At 39.3% G+C, this 17,451-nt stretch overlaps 1 protein-coding gene across 1 annotated transcript in view; it reads left to right on the forward strand.

The window, feature by feature from the left end:
- Positions 1-414: 414 nt before the first annotated feature.
- The window catches only part of LOC113406459 (G protein-activated inward rectifier potassium channel 2), a 63,550-nt gene continuing 46,513 nt past the window's right edge, over positions 415-17,451 (forward strand). Inside the window, exon 1 of the mRNA XM_026651526.1 lies at positions 415-1,327. Coding sequence (XP_026507311.1) covers positions 430-1,327 — 898 coding nt within the window. The 5' untranslated portion in view covers positions 415-429. The remainder of the gene's footprint in view (positions 1,328-17,451) is intronic.

The following is a 17,451-nucleotide window of genomic DNA, read 5'->3' on the forward strand; positions in this document are numbered from 1 at the left end:
TCCCCTTAGTAATGGCATCAATGTTAAAAAAAAATAGTCTAACAATTGCTCATTTTCTCTGCTCATATTGGTGACTTAAGCCCCAAAGCAGATCTGTTTCTTCATTTATATAATCTCCCAGAAGATCATTCTTGGCTTATAAGCAGTACAAATGTATTACATTTTAAAAGGGGGTAGAACATTTGTTTGAATATGTGTTGCAGAATTTAACCACTGGTGTAGACAGGATCAAATCTCTGAAATAATAGATAGGAAGCCCATGACATAAGAAAAAGTTTCCTTTCAAAGTTATTTCTATTGGGTAATGAATTAATTCTTGTTTCCTACTGCTAATACAGAAGGAAGTTGTGTGTTTATTCAATTGTCTGTATACACATAAATATTAACGTCTTTTTTTTAATGGCAGCTAGCGTACTTGAAGAAGACTCAATGGAGCAGGACGTGGAGAGCCCTGTCACGATTCAGCAGCCAAAGTTGCCCAAACAAGCTAGAGAGGATCTTCCAAAACACATAAGCAAAGTATGTACCAAGAGAAAAATTCAGAGGTATGTTAGGAAAGATGGGAAATGCAACGTACACCATGGGAACGTGAGAGAGACTTATCGTTATCTGAGTGATATCTTCACTACCTTAGTCGACCTCAAATGGAGGTTCAACCTTTTGATTTTTGTCATGGTTTACACTGTGACGTGGCTCTTCTTTGGAATGATCTGGTGGCTAATTGCTTACATCCGAGGTGATATGGAACATATAGGAGACAGTACATGGACCCCATGTGTCAGTAACCTCAATGGGTTTGTCTCGGCCTTTTTATTCTCAATAGAGACAGAAACCACCATCGGGTATGGTTATCGGGTCATCACGGACAAATGTCCCGAGGGAATTATTCTGCTTTTAGTTCAGTCTGTTTTAGGTTCTATTGTCAATGCTTTCATGGTTGGTTGCATGTTTGTGAAAATATCCCAGCCCAAGAAGAGGGCAGAAACCCTGGTCTTTTCTACCAACGCAGTCATTTCCATGCGGGATGGGAAGCTGTGCCTGATGTTCCGAGTAGGGGACCTTAGGAATTCACATATTGTGGAGGCATCAATACGAGCCAAGTTGATCAAATCTAAACAGACAAAGGAGGGGGAATTTATACCACTCAACCAGACAGATATCAACGTAGGTTATTACACAGGGGATGATCGTCTCTTTTTGGTTTCACCACTGATCATCAGCCATGAAATTAACCAGCAGAGTCCTTTCTGGGAGATTTCCAAAGACCAATTGCCCAAAGAGGAACTAGAAATTGTTGTAATTCTAGAAGGCATGGTGGAGGCAACAGGTAATGTTTCTTATACTTTGTGTAAAGTATACATTTTAATTTTAAATAAATTGATTTCAGATACAAACTATATTCAGCAGGGAAAATACAGTAAATCTGAATTGGACTGGTCGTTATACTCCATTTGGTGCCTCTTGTGCCACAGAAAACCTTTGTTTTCACCTCACTTTAAAAGAATTACTTCAACAATGGAAGCAGACATTACATTTGCAAAAGGCATCAGCAGTACGGTTGGGTTTAAAATTAAAAGCATGCTCTGTTTAATTGTGTGCTCAACCCTGCCCAATGAAATTACATTTGTTTCTGATCTGGTTTGAAAATGATATAACATTTATTACTGTCTAAATTTTCCAAAGCATGTCATCTCATTATTTATCATTCTATCACAAGCGTAAATCAAGCCTGTAGAACCTAGTGTGATAAACTGCTTTACAATGCTTTGTAAAAATCTAATCTGAATCCCTGATTAGACATAATGTGCAAATACCATAGAACCTGCTGTTCCCAATTATTCATGGGTAATGCAAAAAGAACTGCCTGGTATGTGCAAACTTCTACCATGGAATTCCCAAAAGATGTTTGCATCGAATATGAAATGATAATATGTTCAACTTAACACTTTATTTTTTAACATTTGTTTTGTTTTAACTTTTAGACTGGTTTTACTTTAGATTCAAAATATCAAGGACTTGATTCTCATTTACACTAAGGCCCCTTTATACCATTCTGGCAGTGTACAGAAGCCTTAAAATAGTTTAGCTTTAGCTGTATACACCTATCTGTTCAATCTTGTATTTAGCCGAGACATTTTCAGTACCTTTCCCAGACCTGAAGAAGAGCTCCGTGTAGCTTGAAAGCTTGTCTCTCTCACCCACAGAAGTTAGTCCAATAAAAGTTATTACCTCACCCACCTTGTCTCTCTAATATCCTGGAACCAACATGGCTACAACAACATGGCATATAAACAATGGAAAGGCATACAGGATGAGGGGAGCAGTGTCACATATTCAATAAAAGCAATAAATTCATAGACTCTAAGGCCAAAAGGGGCCACTATCATCATCCTGTATACACAGGCCATGGAATTGTTACCAGAAACTGGATAAAGGCATATCTTTTAGGAAGATATCTAAACTTGTTTTAAAGACCCCAAGAGACTGAGAGTCCACCACCTCCCCTGGTAAGCTATTCCAATGTTTAATTACTCTCACTGCTAGAAATTCCATCTTATTTCAAGGTTGAATTAATCTAAATTCAGCTTACAGCCACTGGATCTTGTTATGCCTTTGTCTGAAAGACTGAAAAGCCCCTCACTGTCAGATATCTGTTGCATGTGTAAATAATAACCATGCGCAGTGATCAAGTCACCTCTCAACCTTCTCTGTCACAAACTGAATAGACCGAGCTCCTTAAGCCTCTCATCAAAAGACTTGTTTTCCAGCTGCTGGGTCATTTTTGTGGACCTCCTTTGAACTCTCTCAAGTATTTCCACATCCTTCTTGGAGTGTGGCACTGTATTCTGGAACTGGACACAGTACTCTAGTAGCAGTCTCATCAGTGCTGTGTACTGCACACAGAGGCAAGATCACTTGCCTACTTCTACTTGATATTTTCTTTTTTCTTCATCCAAGGATTGCATTAGCCCTTTTAGTCACAGCATAGCATGGAAGGCTTATGTTGAGTTTGTTCTACAACAGGGGTAGGCAACCTATGGCATGCATGCCAAAGGCGGCACGCAAGCTGATTTTCAGTGGCACTCACACTGCCCGGGTCCTGGCCACTGGTCCGGGAGGCTCTGCATTTTAATTTAATTTTAAATGAAGCTTCTTAAACATTTTAAAAACCTTATTTACTTTACATACAACAATAGTTTAGTTCTATAATATAGACTTATAGAGAGAGACCTTCTAAAAATGTTAAAATGTGTTACTGGCACGTGAAACCTTAAATTAGAATGAATAAATGAAGACTTGGCAAACCACTTCTGAAAGGTTGCCGACCCCTGTTCTACAATGACACCCCCAAAGTCCTTTTCTGAGTCTCTGCTTTCCAAGACAGTCTCACGTCCTGTAGGCACAGACTGATTTCTTTCTTCCCATATGTATTACCTTGCATTCATCTGTATTGAAACACATTTTGTAGGATTGTGATCATTTAAGCAGGCAATTCAGATCACTATGTAACAGTAACCTGTCCTCCTCCTTATTTACTACTCCATCAATCTTCATGTCACCTGCAAATTTAACCAGCAAAAGATTTCATCTCATCATCTATATCACTGATAAAAATATTGAATAGTATTGGACCAAGAACTGAACCCTGAGGGCCCCTGCTAGTAACGGCTTCATTCACTTATGTTGCTCAGCACATATTGCAAGGAAATATAAAAATAAAATCCATTATGGATAAACAACTGGAGCTCAAATCTCTGATAATGACACAAAGAATTATTTGTTGGGTCTCTTAATACATTTACAAAGCAAGGTCCTGCAGCAAACTGGTCTGTGAGACTGGAAATAAATGAACAGAAAGCAAATCTCAAAATAGATAGTGGGGCTAAATGCAATGTAATCACAGCAAGCTCACACAAAACGATTAGTGACTGATGCATGTTCAAACTGCAAACAAAACTTGTTTCATTTAATAGGAATAAAATGAGCCCAGGTGGCAATGCCACACAGGCATGTATAGAGAAGAACAAATACTTGTTGGTAGAATTTGAAATGATGAAACAGAAAGATCCATAGATGCTTGAGCTGAAGATGAGTCTATAAATGTAGATGATCAAATGAGTGTATAACTTGTCTACTGAGCAGGATGCAAAAAGGTATTCTTAAATAATTTGATGACTTGATAAATGGACTGGGATCCTTTAATACATCCTATTGATATGGATCCCCTTGTGCTGTCAAAAATATATGCATCAAGCAAAATCACACTAGACTGACAGAAAGTAAAAGCCGAACTCAAGCAGGTGGTAAAATTAGATGTTATTGAGCAAATACAAATACCACTGACTAAGGCCATGTCTACACATCACATTCCTACTGAGCACCACAAGTATGTTGACCTAACTTTTAAGGCCTAGATTAACAGTATAGTCATTGCAGCAAAGCATGACATGCATCCGAAGAAGTGAGTATTCACCCACGAAAGTTCATGCTACAATACGTCTGTTGGTCTATAAGGTGCCACAGGACTCTTTGCTGCTTTTACAGATCCAGACTAACACGGCTACCCCTCTGATACTAGTATAGTCATTGTAGTAAAACCAAACTAGTTAAGGTTTCGTATAGAACCAAAGGATTTGAATACAGGCACCAAACAGCAGCACTGCCTCAGCAGACCAGCTGAGAAGACCATGTCAGATTTCATAATGCAAAAGTGTGTTCAGTTTTGGATGCAAGGGTTTGGGCCAATCCAAAGTACAGAAAGTGCAAAGCTCTGCAGTTTCCATTTCCCTTTTAGTAGATCTATGTTAAAGTGACTTGTCTCCTGCTGTGTCTCAGTACCAAAGTATTACATAAGAACGGCCATACTGGGTCTTTGAGAATCCCAGATCTTTCAGAATTTATACTTGAAGGATATGACTGTTCATTATCTGCTGATTTGAGGCAAAATGAAGCACACCACAATGAGAGACTGTTATAATCTGCAGCGAGAGAGAAAAAACGAACAGGAAAAATGCTGATCAGGGAGAATGAGATTAGTTACACATGACACAGCCTGAGTAACAAAAGATTTTGATCAGAGCGTAGAAAGATGGCAATTGTACAAACAGATCCCAAAACAAGGAGGCCTTTCAGAGATTCACGAGTATGTCAGCATATCTAAGCAAATTCATCCCTAGTTTGTCATAATTAAGTGTTCCACTCGAAATGCAGATAGAGGACAGGACAGAATGGCAGTGGGACGACTAGCAACAGAAATGCTTTTGGGAGTTTAAAACAAATATTTTACAGGAACCTTGGTATTTTGAAATTAACAAATACCCTAAAATCTCAATCAATACAAATGCACATGATATGGAGCACTATCTTTCTGCAAAAGTGTCACTCGTTGGCATGTTTTTCCAAGCACTGAGTAAAACACAACAGAAATATGCTCAGACTAAAAAAGAAATGCTCAGTATAATCTACCATGCCAGGAAGGGTATTCAGAAATGCCTAAGATGTCCCATTCTAGCCAGGCACAAATACTGCAGTTGAGAGTATGGGCCGGATCCCTGGATGGAGCCCTATCCAGGGGAGTGGTGTGCAAAGCTAGTTTAAAGTTCAACTCTGCACTCTCCTGATGCAGTGCTATGTAGTGCTGGTCCCTTTGTGCCTTTTTGAAGCAGTCTGAGACTTGCTTTAACTTGTGATGAGCTGCAGCAGTTACAGGGAGCCACACGTTCACCCAAGAACTGGCATACTTGAGTGACATCCAAGCCATACCCTCTTTGCACAGGTCATGTTCTATTTTTCACTCCAGTGCTGAGAGCAAGTGGGGATGGGTGAGGCATAAGAGTGCCTATGTCAATTCCATATCACTACAAGATTAGGGAGGTGATCCTTCCTGCGCCAGTTAAGCCACTTTTAGGATCCCAGATTACACTGGTGGCATGGTACACTGTGGCTACTCCACTACGGAGGATCTGGCCCATGTTCGTACAGTCCTATGGAAGCAGAATGTAATGTTCCCATGTGCCTTAAAGGAGAGCTCCACTTTGAAGGGGGAATACACACTCTATTTTCCTTCCTGTCTCTGGCATAGACAAGCCATCTGGTAGGAACACAACTTGCATGATGCAGACAATTTGGGTTATCACTGATTAATATTAGCCAACAGGTCATAATTCTGGTTTATATTAAAATGTCACCATTGATTGTATATTATTTTACAGAAGAATTAGAGACTTTTTTTTTTTAACACTATGAACATTTTTACTGTGACTGAATATGAACCAGAACTCCTATTTGGAGCGTCTGTTTTCCACGTAGGACTTGGGTAGATTTTTTAGATCCAAAGAGCCTCAAATCTATCTGCTAGAGGAGCATGTCTAAAAGGTAATACTAGGCTGCTTAATTGGGTTGGTGGGGACAGGGATTATATTTAAACAAAGTTTTAAAACTTTACTGTGGCTGTTCTTCTTTTTACAAGCCCCAAAAATGCTTTTGAAGGTTTAAACCCTTTGCCTTCTGGAGAAGGCAACTATTTAGTGAGACACAAAACATGGGCACCAACACTAATAACCTACATGCATTATTATGTGACCACGGGGGCGGGGCGGAGGGGGGCACTAGAAAACACAATGGCAATTCCCCCCTCGTGAAAATGAAAAGTGAGACAGTAGCTATTATAAACATTTTTTGTGTGTTAAAAATAAAAGGCAACACAGGAAATTGCATGGCAAAGTTATATAAACATCTTTGGGTTCATATGGAGAATGATACAAATATATTTGTAATAGAACTCATTTATATTTCTGACACATGGACAGCTTGAGACCAATATTTGCAGAAGGGTTTATAGATACATAAACAAACATGCTCACTAGCTATAGAAAATGTGTGTGAAAAGCAGTCAAATGTGCACATAAAATGTTCTTTATATAGCAAATGAGGCTATTGGCTAAGCACACATGGTAGAAAGCTGTGTCTGCTCTTAACTACAGCCCTGTTGATTGAATGATTTATTGTCTTTTTGCTTCCACACTAATCGGTTGCCATACTTCCCCCCTTATGATTGCCCTATCCTAACAAATGCCTCCGTTTGATATGGATATTAGCAATTCTAGCCTTCACAGCATCTCTCAGACTCTTCTCTTTTCAAATAAGCCTTGTTTGGTTTACAGGTTTTGGGCCAAATTTTCCTATTGCTCTTCAAAGAAGCGATGTTTATGTTCTTAAATTACTTCTTAAGGGGATGGAGGTGACAGAGGGGAAAGGAATCAGAATTGCTTACAGCCAAGCCTCTCCAAAGGAAATAGAAATAGATTATGGAAATAGGTGGAAATAGATTATACTGTAGTGCCCCCATGGTGTGACCAAAGTTTATTTGCTTGAAATACATTCCAAATAGAATTAGGACTGAACTAGTTTCAATTCTGGGTTGGCTCACCAGCCTCTCAGGAAGGGATGGAATACAAAAAATGTACAGTCTTTGGTATTTCTTCCATTTCAATTCTAAGCTATCATTTTTATAGTCTCGCCTGGTGTTTGTGTTCTATCACCCTTATACCCCCTTCACTACAGTAGCTGAGCCCCTGCCAAGAGTACAAATGACAACAGTATCTTTAACTTTCCTTGCTGGCATTTTTGTTTGTTTGGGGCAATTATTAAATACAGAGAATGAGGAATGCTGGTGTGTGGTGGAGTGGGTCAGCCTGTGTTTGGGGGATAGGAGGAGTTGCGTTGTATTCTGAATGCTGCAAGGTCCACAGTCATTCTCATTTCAAGTGATGTTTCTTTTAAGGAGCTTCCTTAGCAGGTGGAAAGAACTAGTCTGTTTGGCTTAGGAGACTATTAGATTTAAATGGATACTTAAATGAACACACTACCAGAGTAACCAAAGTTTTCTAATCAAAGTAACATCCAAAATGGCTAGAAAAGAAGACAAAAGGTTCATATGAAACTTAGACTCTGGTTATGAAAATATCAGCCAAAATTTTGCGGAGTAAATCTAAATTACCCTCACTGGAGTAAAGCAGGAACTGCATTTTGTTTAATAGCTGCATCCTCTAAATATTATTTGTACTATTCAAACATTTTCCCTTCTCTTGTTCAATTCTGGGCGATTATCCATTTCTTTAATTGGAAACACCTGTCTCACCAGTTAGCCACCCAATTCTAACAACTGCAGCTAGAGCAACAACTCCTCTCTCCCAGTAATCCAGCAATCCATGGAAGGCTCTCATCAAGCGATCAGTGCAATTATAATGTTCAGACTTAAACAGCTACTCATGTGTCAAAGACCGCCAGGCAGAAGAACTAGACTTCTGCAGACTAGCTTTGCGGAAAACCAACTTTCTACTTCAAATGAGCTAGTACTTTCTTTATAGTAGATTGGATTGTCACAGTTCAGGCAACTACACCTGTATGTCCTCTCAGTGGTCCAGTCAGGGCAACCACTCTCAGGCTTCTAGCTCCTCAGCTGTTGCCTCTCTTGGGTGGAGACCCACGTCTCACTCTCTTCAGACCAGGATATGTCCAGGCTGCACAGTTCCCACCCTTCACTGGTATTTCCCAGCAAAGACAGTCTGCCTGCCCTAAACAGACCCACTTGCTTTCTCCTCAGAGACTGATAGCAGAGTGATTGCTATAGATACAAGTTACCCACACAGCTATTTCTAGGCAAGCATACTTTATTCTTAAGGTAAAAAGCATTACAAAGAAAATGTTAGAAACAATAAAAGAATGTACATGCAGGCTAATGAGTTTACCTGGCATCAGTCCAGACTATGGGGTTCTTTGTGGTTACAAGTTCATCAGAGCTTCAGCTCATAGCAATCACTTTGTTTTATGAGGCCTTAGTAAGCCCAGTCCTTCCTATCCTCCCCTAAGGACAGCAGCCCTCCGTGGACCAGGGGTCCTGTCCGTTTGCTGGATTAGGAAGGACATGAGTCATCTTAAAATCCAGGCTTTTATCCAGAAGTCTTTTCTTTGTATCTTGGCCTCTGGAGAATCCAGTTTGAACTAGTGACCGTTATGCCTGGGTGGGCCACAATGAGAATGCCACAGTCAGGGCAGGCTGTGAGAAATGGAGCAGATATTCCCAAAACTGGCAGATTACACTATAATTAGATTCAGCAACCAGTATCAAAACTGCCTTACCATGTGGTTAACAAGAAGCCAAAACCATAGCCCCCTGTAGACAGCCCTGCCTTTGGTTCCCATCTGGACAACTGATCATGTATAGTAAGAAGTTATTAAAAACCCTATTCACCATAAACCAAGTTCTTCCAATCCCAAAGGATCAGACACATTACTCCACAGGTCAATGAATATTTCAGATCTTACTCAAATACATGCTTACAGCCAGTCCTTGATAACTAAATTTAAGCTTTATTAATAAAAGGAAAAAGAAAGAAGAGAGATATAAATGGTTACAGGATCAATATACATACAAATGACTTTCAACGTCCATAGATCAGGATCATAGCAGTGATGTTATAGCTGCTGGCTTGTGAAAGTCTCTCTGGAATCAATTCGATAGGTTATAGTCCAATAGGCATTTCAGGTGTAGAGTCTGTTAGAGTTTTTCCATGACAGTTCCAGGATAATCCAGGCAACTGCCTGGAGACCTCGGTCCTATGGCTTAGATCTTCCCTATTAAAATTTAAGCAGACGTGAGATGAAAAGGATCAGCCCGGAGGCTTCCTTTATAGTTGAAGCAGGCTGGGCGATGACAAGCAACTCTACCAGGTGGGCTTTGATTAAAGCGAGCCAACAGTTTGTGATCTCTGTTCAATTAGTTCTTTCTCAGACAATACCTTTAGCAATAGCCATTCAAACTATCAGGATAGTTCACAGGTGGTTTACTATGTGGAATTACAAACTTTGAGGAGAGATTAGGACAACAATATTACACCGCCCATCCCATCTAAATGATAATATCCACTTTTGATCTCCCAGTCAATAGAATACAGTAATGAAGTATTATAAGATAGAAACAGGATTTAGCATCTACAAGCTAATTAGATCACATTGTTAGAGTTCTAGGCAAGTAAACAGAGACACATTTAGCACTTACTCTTTGATTCTCTAAAAATACCAGCAAATGGGTTAGATTCTAGTCTATTTAACAAGGCTTTGATAACTATCTACAACAAGAATGGCCCTGTTTGCCATTGTAATACCCTTCTGATATGTCCTTAAGGGTTGCTTACAGGTCATTGTTTAACCTTCCCTGGCCCTACATAACACTAGTATACATATATCTCCCCAGGGAGTGGCTTCAAAGGCTGATAGCATCCTCCCTTCCTACTAGAGAAGGTACATACAATGCCACAACACATACACAATGGCATTTTTAATACAATGCACCCTAAAGGTATTAACCCTAATTCAATAAAGTTTGTCTTAATTCCATAAGGTTTGTTCAGGATATTACATGATATGGCCAGTCTGTCACATGGCTGTTATTTAATGATATTCAAAACAAAGCAACAGCTAAGGATGTCAAGCAATTAAAAAAATTAATCACAATTAATCACGCAGTTAAAAAAATTAAACACGATTAATCACGCTGTTAAACAAAAAAGGAATACCATTTATTTAAATATTTTTGGATGTTTCCTGCATTTTCAAATATATCGATTTCAATTACAACACAGAATACAAAAGTGTACAGTGCTCACTTTATATTTATTTGTATTACAAATATTTGCATTGTAAAAAACAAAGAAATAGTATTTCAATTCCCCCATTACAAGTACTGTAGTGCAATCTCTTTATCATAAAAGTTGAACTTACAGTTGTAGAATTATGTACAAACAATAACGTCACTCAAAAATAAAACAATGTAAAACTTTAGAGCCTGCAAGTCCACTCAGTCCTACTTCTTGTTCAACTAATCACTCAGACAATCAAGTTTGTTTGTATTTGCAGGAGATAATGCTGCCTGTTTCTTGTTGACAATGTCACTTGAAAGTGAGAACGGGCATTCACATGGCAATGTTGTAGCCGGCATCGCAAGATATTTATGTGCCAGATGCGCTAAAGATTCATATGTCCCTTCATGCTTCAACCACCATTCCAGAGGATATGCATCCATGATGATGACAGGTTCTGCTGGATAACAATCCAAAACAATGCGGACCAACACATGTTAATTTTCAACATCTGAGTCAGATGCCACCAGCAGAAGGTTGATTTTCTTTTCTGGTAATTCGGGTTCTGTAGTTGCCACATCAGAGTGTTGCTCTTTTAAGACTTCTGAAAGCATGTTCCACACCTCATCTCTCTCAGATTTTGGAAGGCACTTCAGATTCTTAAACTTTGGGTCAATTGCTATAGCTATCTTTAGAAATCTCACATTGGTATCTTCTTTGCGTTTTGTCAAATCTGCAGTGAAAGTGTTCTTAAAATGAACATGTGCTGGGTCATCATCCGAGATTGCTATAACATGAAATATATGGCAGAATGTGGGTAAAACACAGAGCAGGAGACATACAATTCTCCCCCAAGGAATTAAATTTGTGACTGAACTAACACATTATTTTTTTAACAAGGGTCGTCAGCATAGAAGCATGTCCTGTTCTCACATTCAGTTGACATTATAAATAAGAAGCAGACAGCATTATGTCCTGTAATTGTAAACAAACTTGTTTGTCTGAGCGATTAGCTGAACAAGAAGTAGGACTGAGTGGACTTGTAGGCTCTAAAGTTTTATATTGCTTTCTTTTTGAGTGCAATTATGTAACAAAAAAATCTACAGTTGTAAATTGCACTTTCACGATAAAGAGATTGCTCTACAGTCCTTGTATGAGGGGAATTGAAAAATACTATTTCTTTTATCATTTTTACAGTGCAAATATGTGTAATAAAAATAATATAAAGTGAGCACTGTACACTTTGTACTCTGTGTTGTAATTGAAATATATTTGAAAATGTAGAAAAACATCCAAAAATATTTACTACATTTCAATTGGTATTCTATTGTTGTTTAACAGTGTGATTAAAACTGTGATTAATCCCAATTAATTTGTTTAATTGCGATTTATTTTTTTGAGTTAATTGCATGAGTTAACCGTGATTAATTGACAGCCCTAGCAACAACATATTGTCAGTAGAGGAGCTTCTCTTTTTGTTTCATTTGGCCGAGAGACCTTTATTGGTAGATTTGAGCTCATAACTAAGACAATACTGGGATTTCAAAACCTGTACAAAAGCAACAAGGACTGCTTTCCACTGGCCCTAATCTGCTGTCAATGCTGCTCCATGGCTGGCACTTTAGAGCACATAGCATGAAGCAGAGCAACTCAAACAGTCTGCTCTTCTATGCCCTATCACTCTGAGACCAAATAGGTCACCTCCATGATCCACATGATACCCACAAGCAGAGTAAATGAGGATCACAAAGTTGTTCTAAAACCTGGGTCTCTCTGGCTGATTTTGCTTCTGTCTCCATGTCACTAGGCCAGGCCCATAATCATGCTTCATGTTAATGGTGGCATCACAGGCGCACAGTGCATCGCTACAGTCTGTTTAGGGAACCCAAAATTCCAGTTTGCAATTTACCTTTAACTGTCACAGTTTAAAAGTGTTACCTAACAAAGGGCTATATCACCTTCTCTCATGGAGAAACACATGGGAAAGGGCCACTGGGGACTGAAAGTACTTCACAGTTTCAAGAAACTGACCCCACCCCTCCTCAGCTGGAAGAGCTTTGGGGAGTTGCAGAATGGGCATCTCCACATCCACAGATACAAGAAAAGTAGCTGAGCCCTCTGCATGGCTCTGCTGGCTCCCTCACCCTGGATATCATGGGTCAATGCCACCATTGGCTGGGTTCTCCTACCACTGCTCAGTATCAGACACTGAGTGGACCCAGCAGGAGTTAATCTCATTTAAGCTGCGACATTTCCATTTCTTAACGGAAATCCAAGGGGTCCACTGAGGATGATGTTCCAGAGAGATCTTGGATCCTCAGATTCACCTCCAGCCCCATCTCAACACAGCATGGAACTTCAACAGAGGGACTTCTGCAGGGGCCAGGGAAGGATAGGGTGATGGCACTGAGCTGCTTTCCCTGTCCCTCAGAAGAGATTCGCTAGATCTCAGTCATCTCCGCTTTCAAAAGCAGAAGGGATGACCTGTGCCAAAGCGTACACATGCATCACACAGGTCAAGGGCTTCTTCACTCCTAACTCCTTGGGAATAAGTTAATCAGTGAACATTTTTGCCTGCAGATCAGAGACAGCCGTTCTGAGTCCTCCTGAGAAGCAGTGCTGAAGAATCAAGCCCCTTTTGAATTCCAAGGACCTTTATAGTTATCTACTAGTATATACATTTATTATCCTTGTGTCTTTGATCTTTGACCAATTAAAATGGAGAGTCTGAATTGGAACAGCTGATTTTGGAAATGATTGTTTTGTTCATTCAGTCTCATTTTGATCTTTTGCTTTCTGTTACTTTAAGTTTTTCCCTTTGGAGAATGTGGCTCTTATGAACAACTGGGATGAAATCATGGTCCTATTGACTTCGATTGGGGCCGGATTACACCCTCCAGAGTTTTTATTTAAATGAACTTGATCTTTTAGATTAATTAGCTCATTCAATAGAGTTCAATAGATGTTCAGATGTCAAACACACTTAAATACCCTGCTATGCAAGTCTCTGAGAAATCTTGCTGGCAAAGGCAACTCCGGTGGATAGATGAGGTTCTTTTACTTTTCCCTTTGGTCCTCAGTTGTCTTCAGTTTTAATATTTCTTTTCGGATATACCATCTTATTAAACTGCATTGAAGGATAACCATGCTACTGTCATGCTGTCTGTCTGGAGAGGCTCACAACTGTGAGTGCCTATTGTTGGAAAACAAGGCAGCACCCCAAGCTGGTGGTGTGTTGTATAATTAGATTTCACCACACCAGTGACAAATGTAAACTCCTGGATTACTGTATCAGTCTTACCATGGAGTCACAGACAGCCCGCTTAGACTCTCCAGTCTACCTTGCCATCCAGAAAGCTGGACTTTGTGATAAAAGGTCACTTAAAACTAAAATCACACCACATCAGGTTGCTCCCAGTCCCAAGAGAACAGTCACTTACCCCAGATCAATTGGTACTCTAGATCTTACACCAAAGACAACGCTGGTAGCCAATTCTATAGTAAACTAACTAAAGGTTATTTAGCTAAGAAAAGGAAATAAGAGTTATTGAGAGGTTAAAGCAAGTAAAAGATATGCACAGATGAGTCACAGTTTGTAATTACAAATGGCAGCAGTGATGTAATAAACTGCCAGTTTCCCAAAAGTCTTTTCATTGTACCCATATTCTCTGTGGGGATCTCGGCTTTGTATCTGGTACACTTCCCTATAAGAGTCCAAACAGTCCAGAGATCCAGGATCTTTCCCTGAATCCCTACTTATAGCTTCTTCTCACAGAAAACAAGCTGACTGGGTCACTAGCCACATGGGCTTTTCCTTTGATGACAGAGAGTGAGGAATGCATTTTGAGTCTTTGTCCTCCGATCATCACACACAATGACCACTTGCTCAGAAATTAGCACTTTTCTGTTAAAGTTCTTCATTTGCATTTCACAAGGTTTCTTTCTCCTTTGATGGGTTATTTAGTTACAGGGTATACACAATGTAAATGTTTGCTACTACACTATAATGGGATACAGATAATTGAAAACAATGCTAGTAACATCCCACTAGTTTTCATGAAGTTTAAACACCAAGTACACTTGTATACATTTAACAATCACTTTGAGCTATACTAATACACAAATGAATTGGCCTGGGGCTCCATATTTTACAGAGGGGGAAACTAAGCCATAGAGAGGTTAAGTGACTTGCCCAAGCTCACATAGGAAGTCTGTGGCAGAGCTAGAATAGAACCTAGCCCTCACCTGACTCATGGCCTTGTTCTGTACACACAAGCCCCTCTTGCCACACATATTTGCCGATTAACTTACATATTAGCTGGGCCCCCCAAGTTTAAAGTAGTTCTCTGTAACTTTGGACATTCAAGCAAAGTAAATGAAAAAATAGTAACCTGTGTATATTTTTCAATTAACTGTCTTTGTCTGATCAAAGAGTATTTGACAACCCCTAGCAAGCACTGCATGTATATGCAAATTAACAGTTAACACAGGTCTGTGATACTGGACATTCTGTCTGTCTAGATATGTATAATGTGGGCTTCATAAGTGCACTGAAGTGTTCAATTCTCTGTTTAAGATTTAGAAGAAAGAGTAATACTTCAAACAAAAATATTGGATAACAACAACAAAATTCAAGTACAGCTAAATTCATTGATCTTAAAGTTATATTCAGATAGCCATTCTGATAGGCACTGATAACTGAAAATAGCATGCACTCAAATGAAAGCAATTGTATTTAAACTTTCAATCATACTGAAATTCTTGGTCTGCAAACAGACACTAAACTTTTACCTTGTTATCATGTTGTGCATTAAGAGATGCCTGGGGCGACCATCTTATGCACTCCAGACTGTGTTCTAAAAACTGCACTTGGAGACTATTCTGTAAGGTTCAAATACTGGTTGTAACAGTTTTTAAATCATGTGGATTCAAACTCCATTAAGTCATTTAAAACCTTGTGATGGAGTAGGCTTAAGCCCAATTCAGCCTTGCTGCTTGTTTTGTCTTTTATACCTGTGCAAAATGGGTGTAAAATGCTGGTAGCATATCACTCCCGGTTTTCACAGATAATAAATGACTCCCCACCCAGGGTGAGGCAATGGAAAATCAGGCCCCGAATGTCTGCCTGAACACTGAAATTCCTGTCAGTTTGCATCACAACCTTAATGTACATTATGGGCTTAATCCAAAACCCCTTGAAGCCAATGGAAAGACTCTCATTCACTTCAAAGGACTTATAATAGTCCTAAAATAATAAAAGTAATTTGCATGGTGCCTGTCAGTTTTCCAGTCACCTCACAAAACAAGCAATTAAGACACTAATTAAAATACTAATTAATTAAGACAGATTAAAAGCAGGTAAAAGATTTACAAGGAAGTTAAGGGACTGATACTGGAAGCTTTGTCTAAGAAAAAAGGACTTTATGCCATAAAAAAAAAAAAAAAAAAAAAAAAAAAAGTCAATCTCTATTGAGGTGTCAATCCTCTGTGCAGGAAACCATTCCCTGGGGTCTCTCCTATTGTGTAGATACCCTTCTTTACACATGTAGATGTAAAAACACCCAGTGCAGAGTTGTACCAAAACAAAGCTTTAATATTTCATCACATGAACATGTGTTCATGGTATATACAAATACTGCTATGTAATTACTTGATCAGACTGCAGAAATAATCCTCACCCTAGTCCTCTTCTTTCTATACTGTCATCCCCCATGATCTACCAAGCTTTCCATCTATTGCATGTTGTTGTTTAGTGTTTAATCTGTAAGAAAAAAGAAATACCCAGAATGAATTTGGCTCTAACTCACCTGAACAGAACTATGGTGGGTTCATTACAATTTTTTGTTAATGAAATAATTAAAAAGATGAAAAAACTGTGGAAGAGACCTATGGACTCCTGTGAACACACACAGCTCTCAGGGCTGCTCCTCCTAATTTTTTGTAACTAAGGCCAAGATCAACCTATCTAGGTTTTTCTAAGGTCACCCATCATCACAGTATTTGAGTAACTTTAAGCCAATCAGGAAAATCTGCAGGAAAAATTAACAGCAATATAGGAGTTCAATAGGAGAATCTCAAGGAGTATCCTTGAAATATTTCCATCAGAGCTGAGGTTTTCCACCTTGCTTCTTCCAGAGTGGGGAGCTGAAAGAGGTTGGTCCACCAAAACCTGTGGATATCCTGAGATGCACACGGTTCTGGGAATAGGACACAGGCCATTGCTGCTCTGTCCAGGGCAAGCTCTTCTCCTTCATTCCCACTCTTCCTTGCCCTGCCTTTTCCCCCAGAGGAATGAATGGGCCAATTAACCTGAAAATTTCAATACAAAGATGTTGATTTTAAGCATTCTGAGGAATGGTGCCATTCCTGGACCACACCAGCCCAATCGGTGCACTGCTAAAAAGACAGCTGTTTCAGAGAGATGTGTATTACGTGGACATAAAAGAATACATAGCAAGTCATAAATACTAATTCATACTACCTTGCACTCAGGTTGCATCTTCCACCCAAATATTTCAATGTCAGAGTCAGAGGGTGATTTATGTGTGGGCCCAATTTCTTGGGCCAGTCCCAATTTTTGGCTGCATATGATGCAATGCTCTGATATATCATGATGTACGGAGGTCAGACTAGAGGATCACAATGGTCCCTTCTGGCCTTAAAATCTATTAAAAGATGTCATGATGCAATATCAGGATGTCATTTTTTGGCCCTAGGAGTACCAGTTGCAAAGCTGTATGTAGATTTGAAAATAGATTTGTGTGGCTGAAGTGAAACTGGTGTGAGGTTAGAGGAGTTTTGACAGACTGGA

This window comes from Terrapene carolina, unplaced genomic scaffold (genome assembly GCF_002925995.2).
Source record: "Terrapene carolina triunguis isolate 2854851 unplaced genomic scaffold, T_m_triunguis-2.0 Scaffold31, whole genome shotgun sequence".
Classification (NCBI taxonomy): Eukaryota; Metazoa; Chordata; order Testudines; family Emydidae; genus Terrapene; species Terrapene triunguis.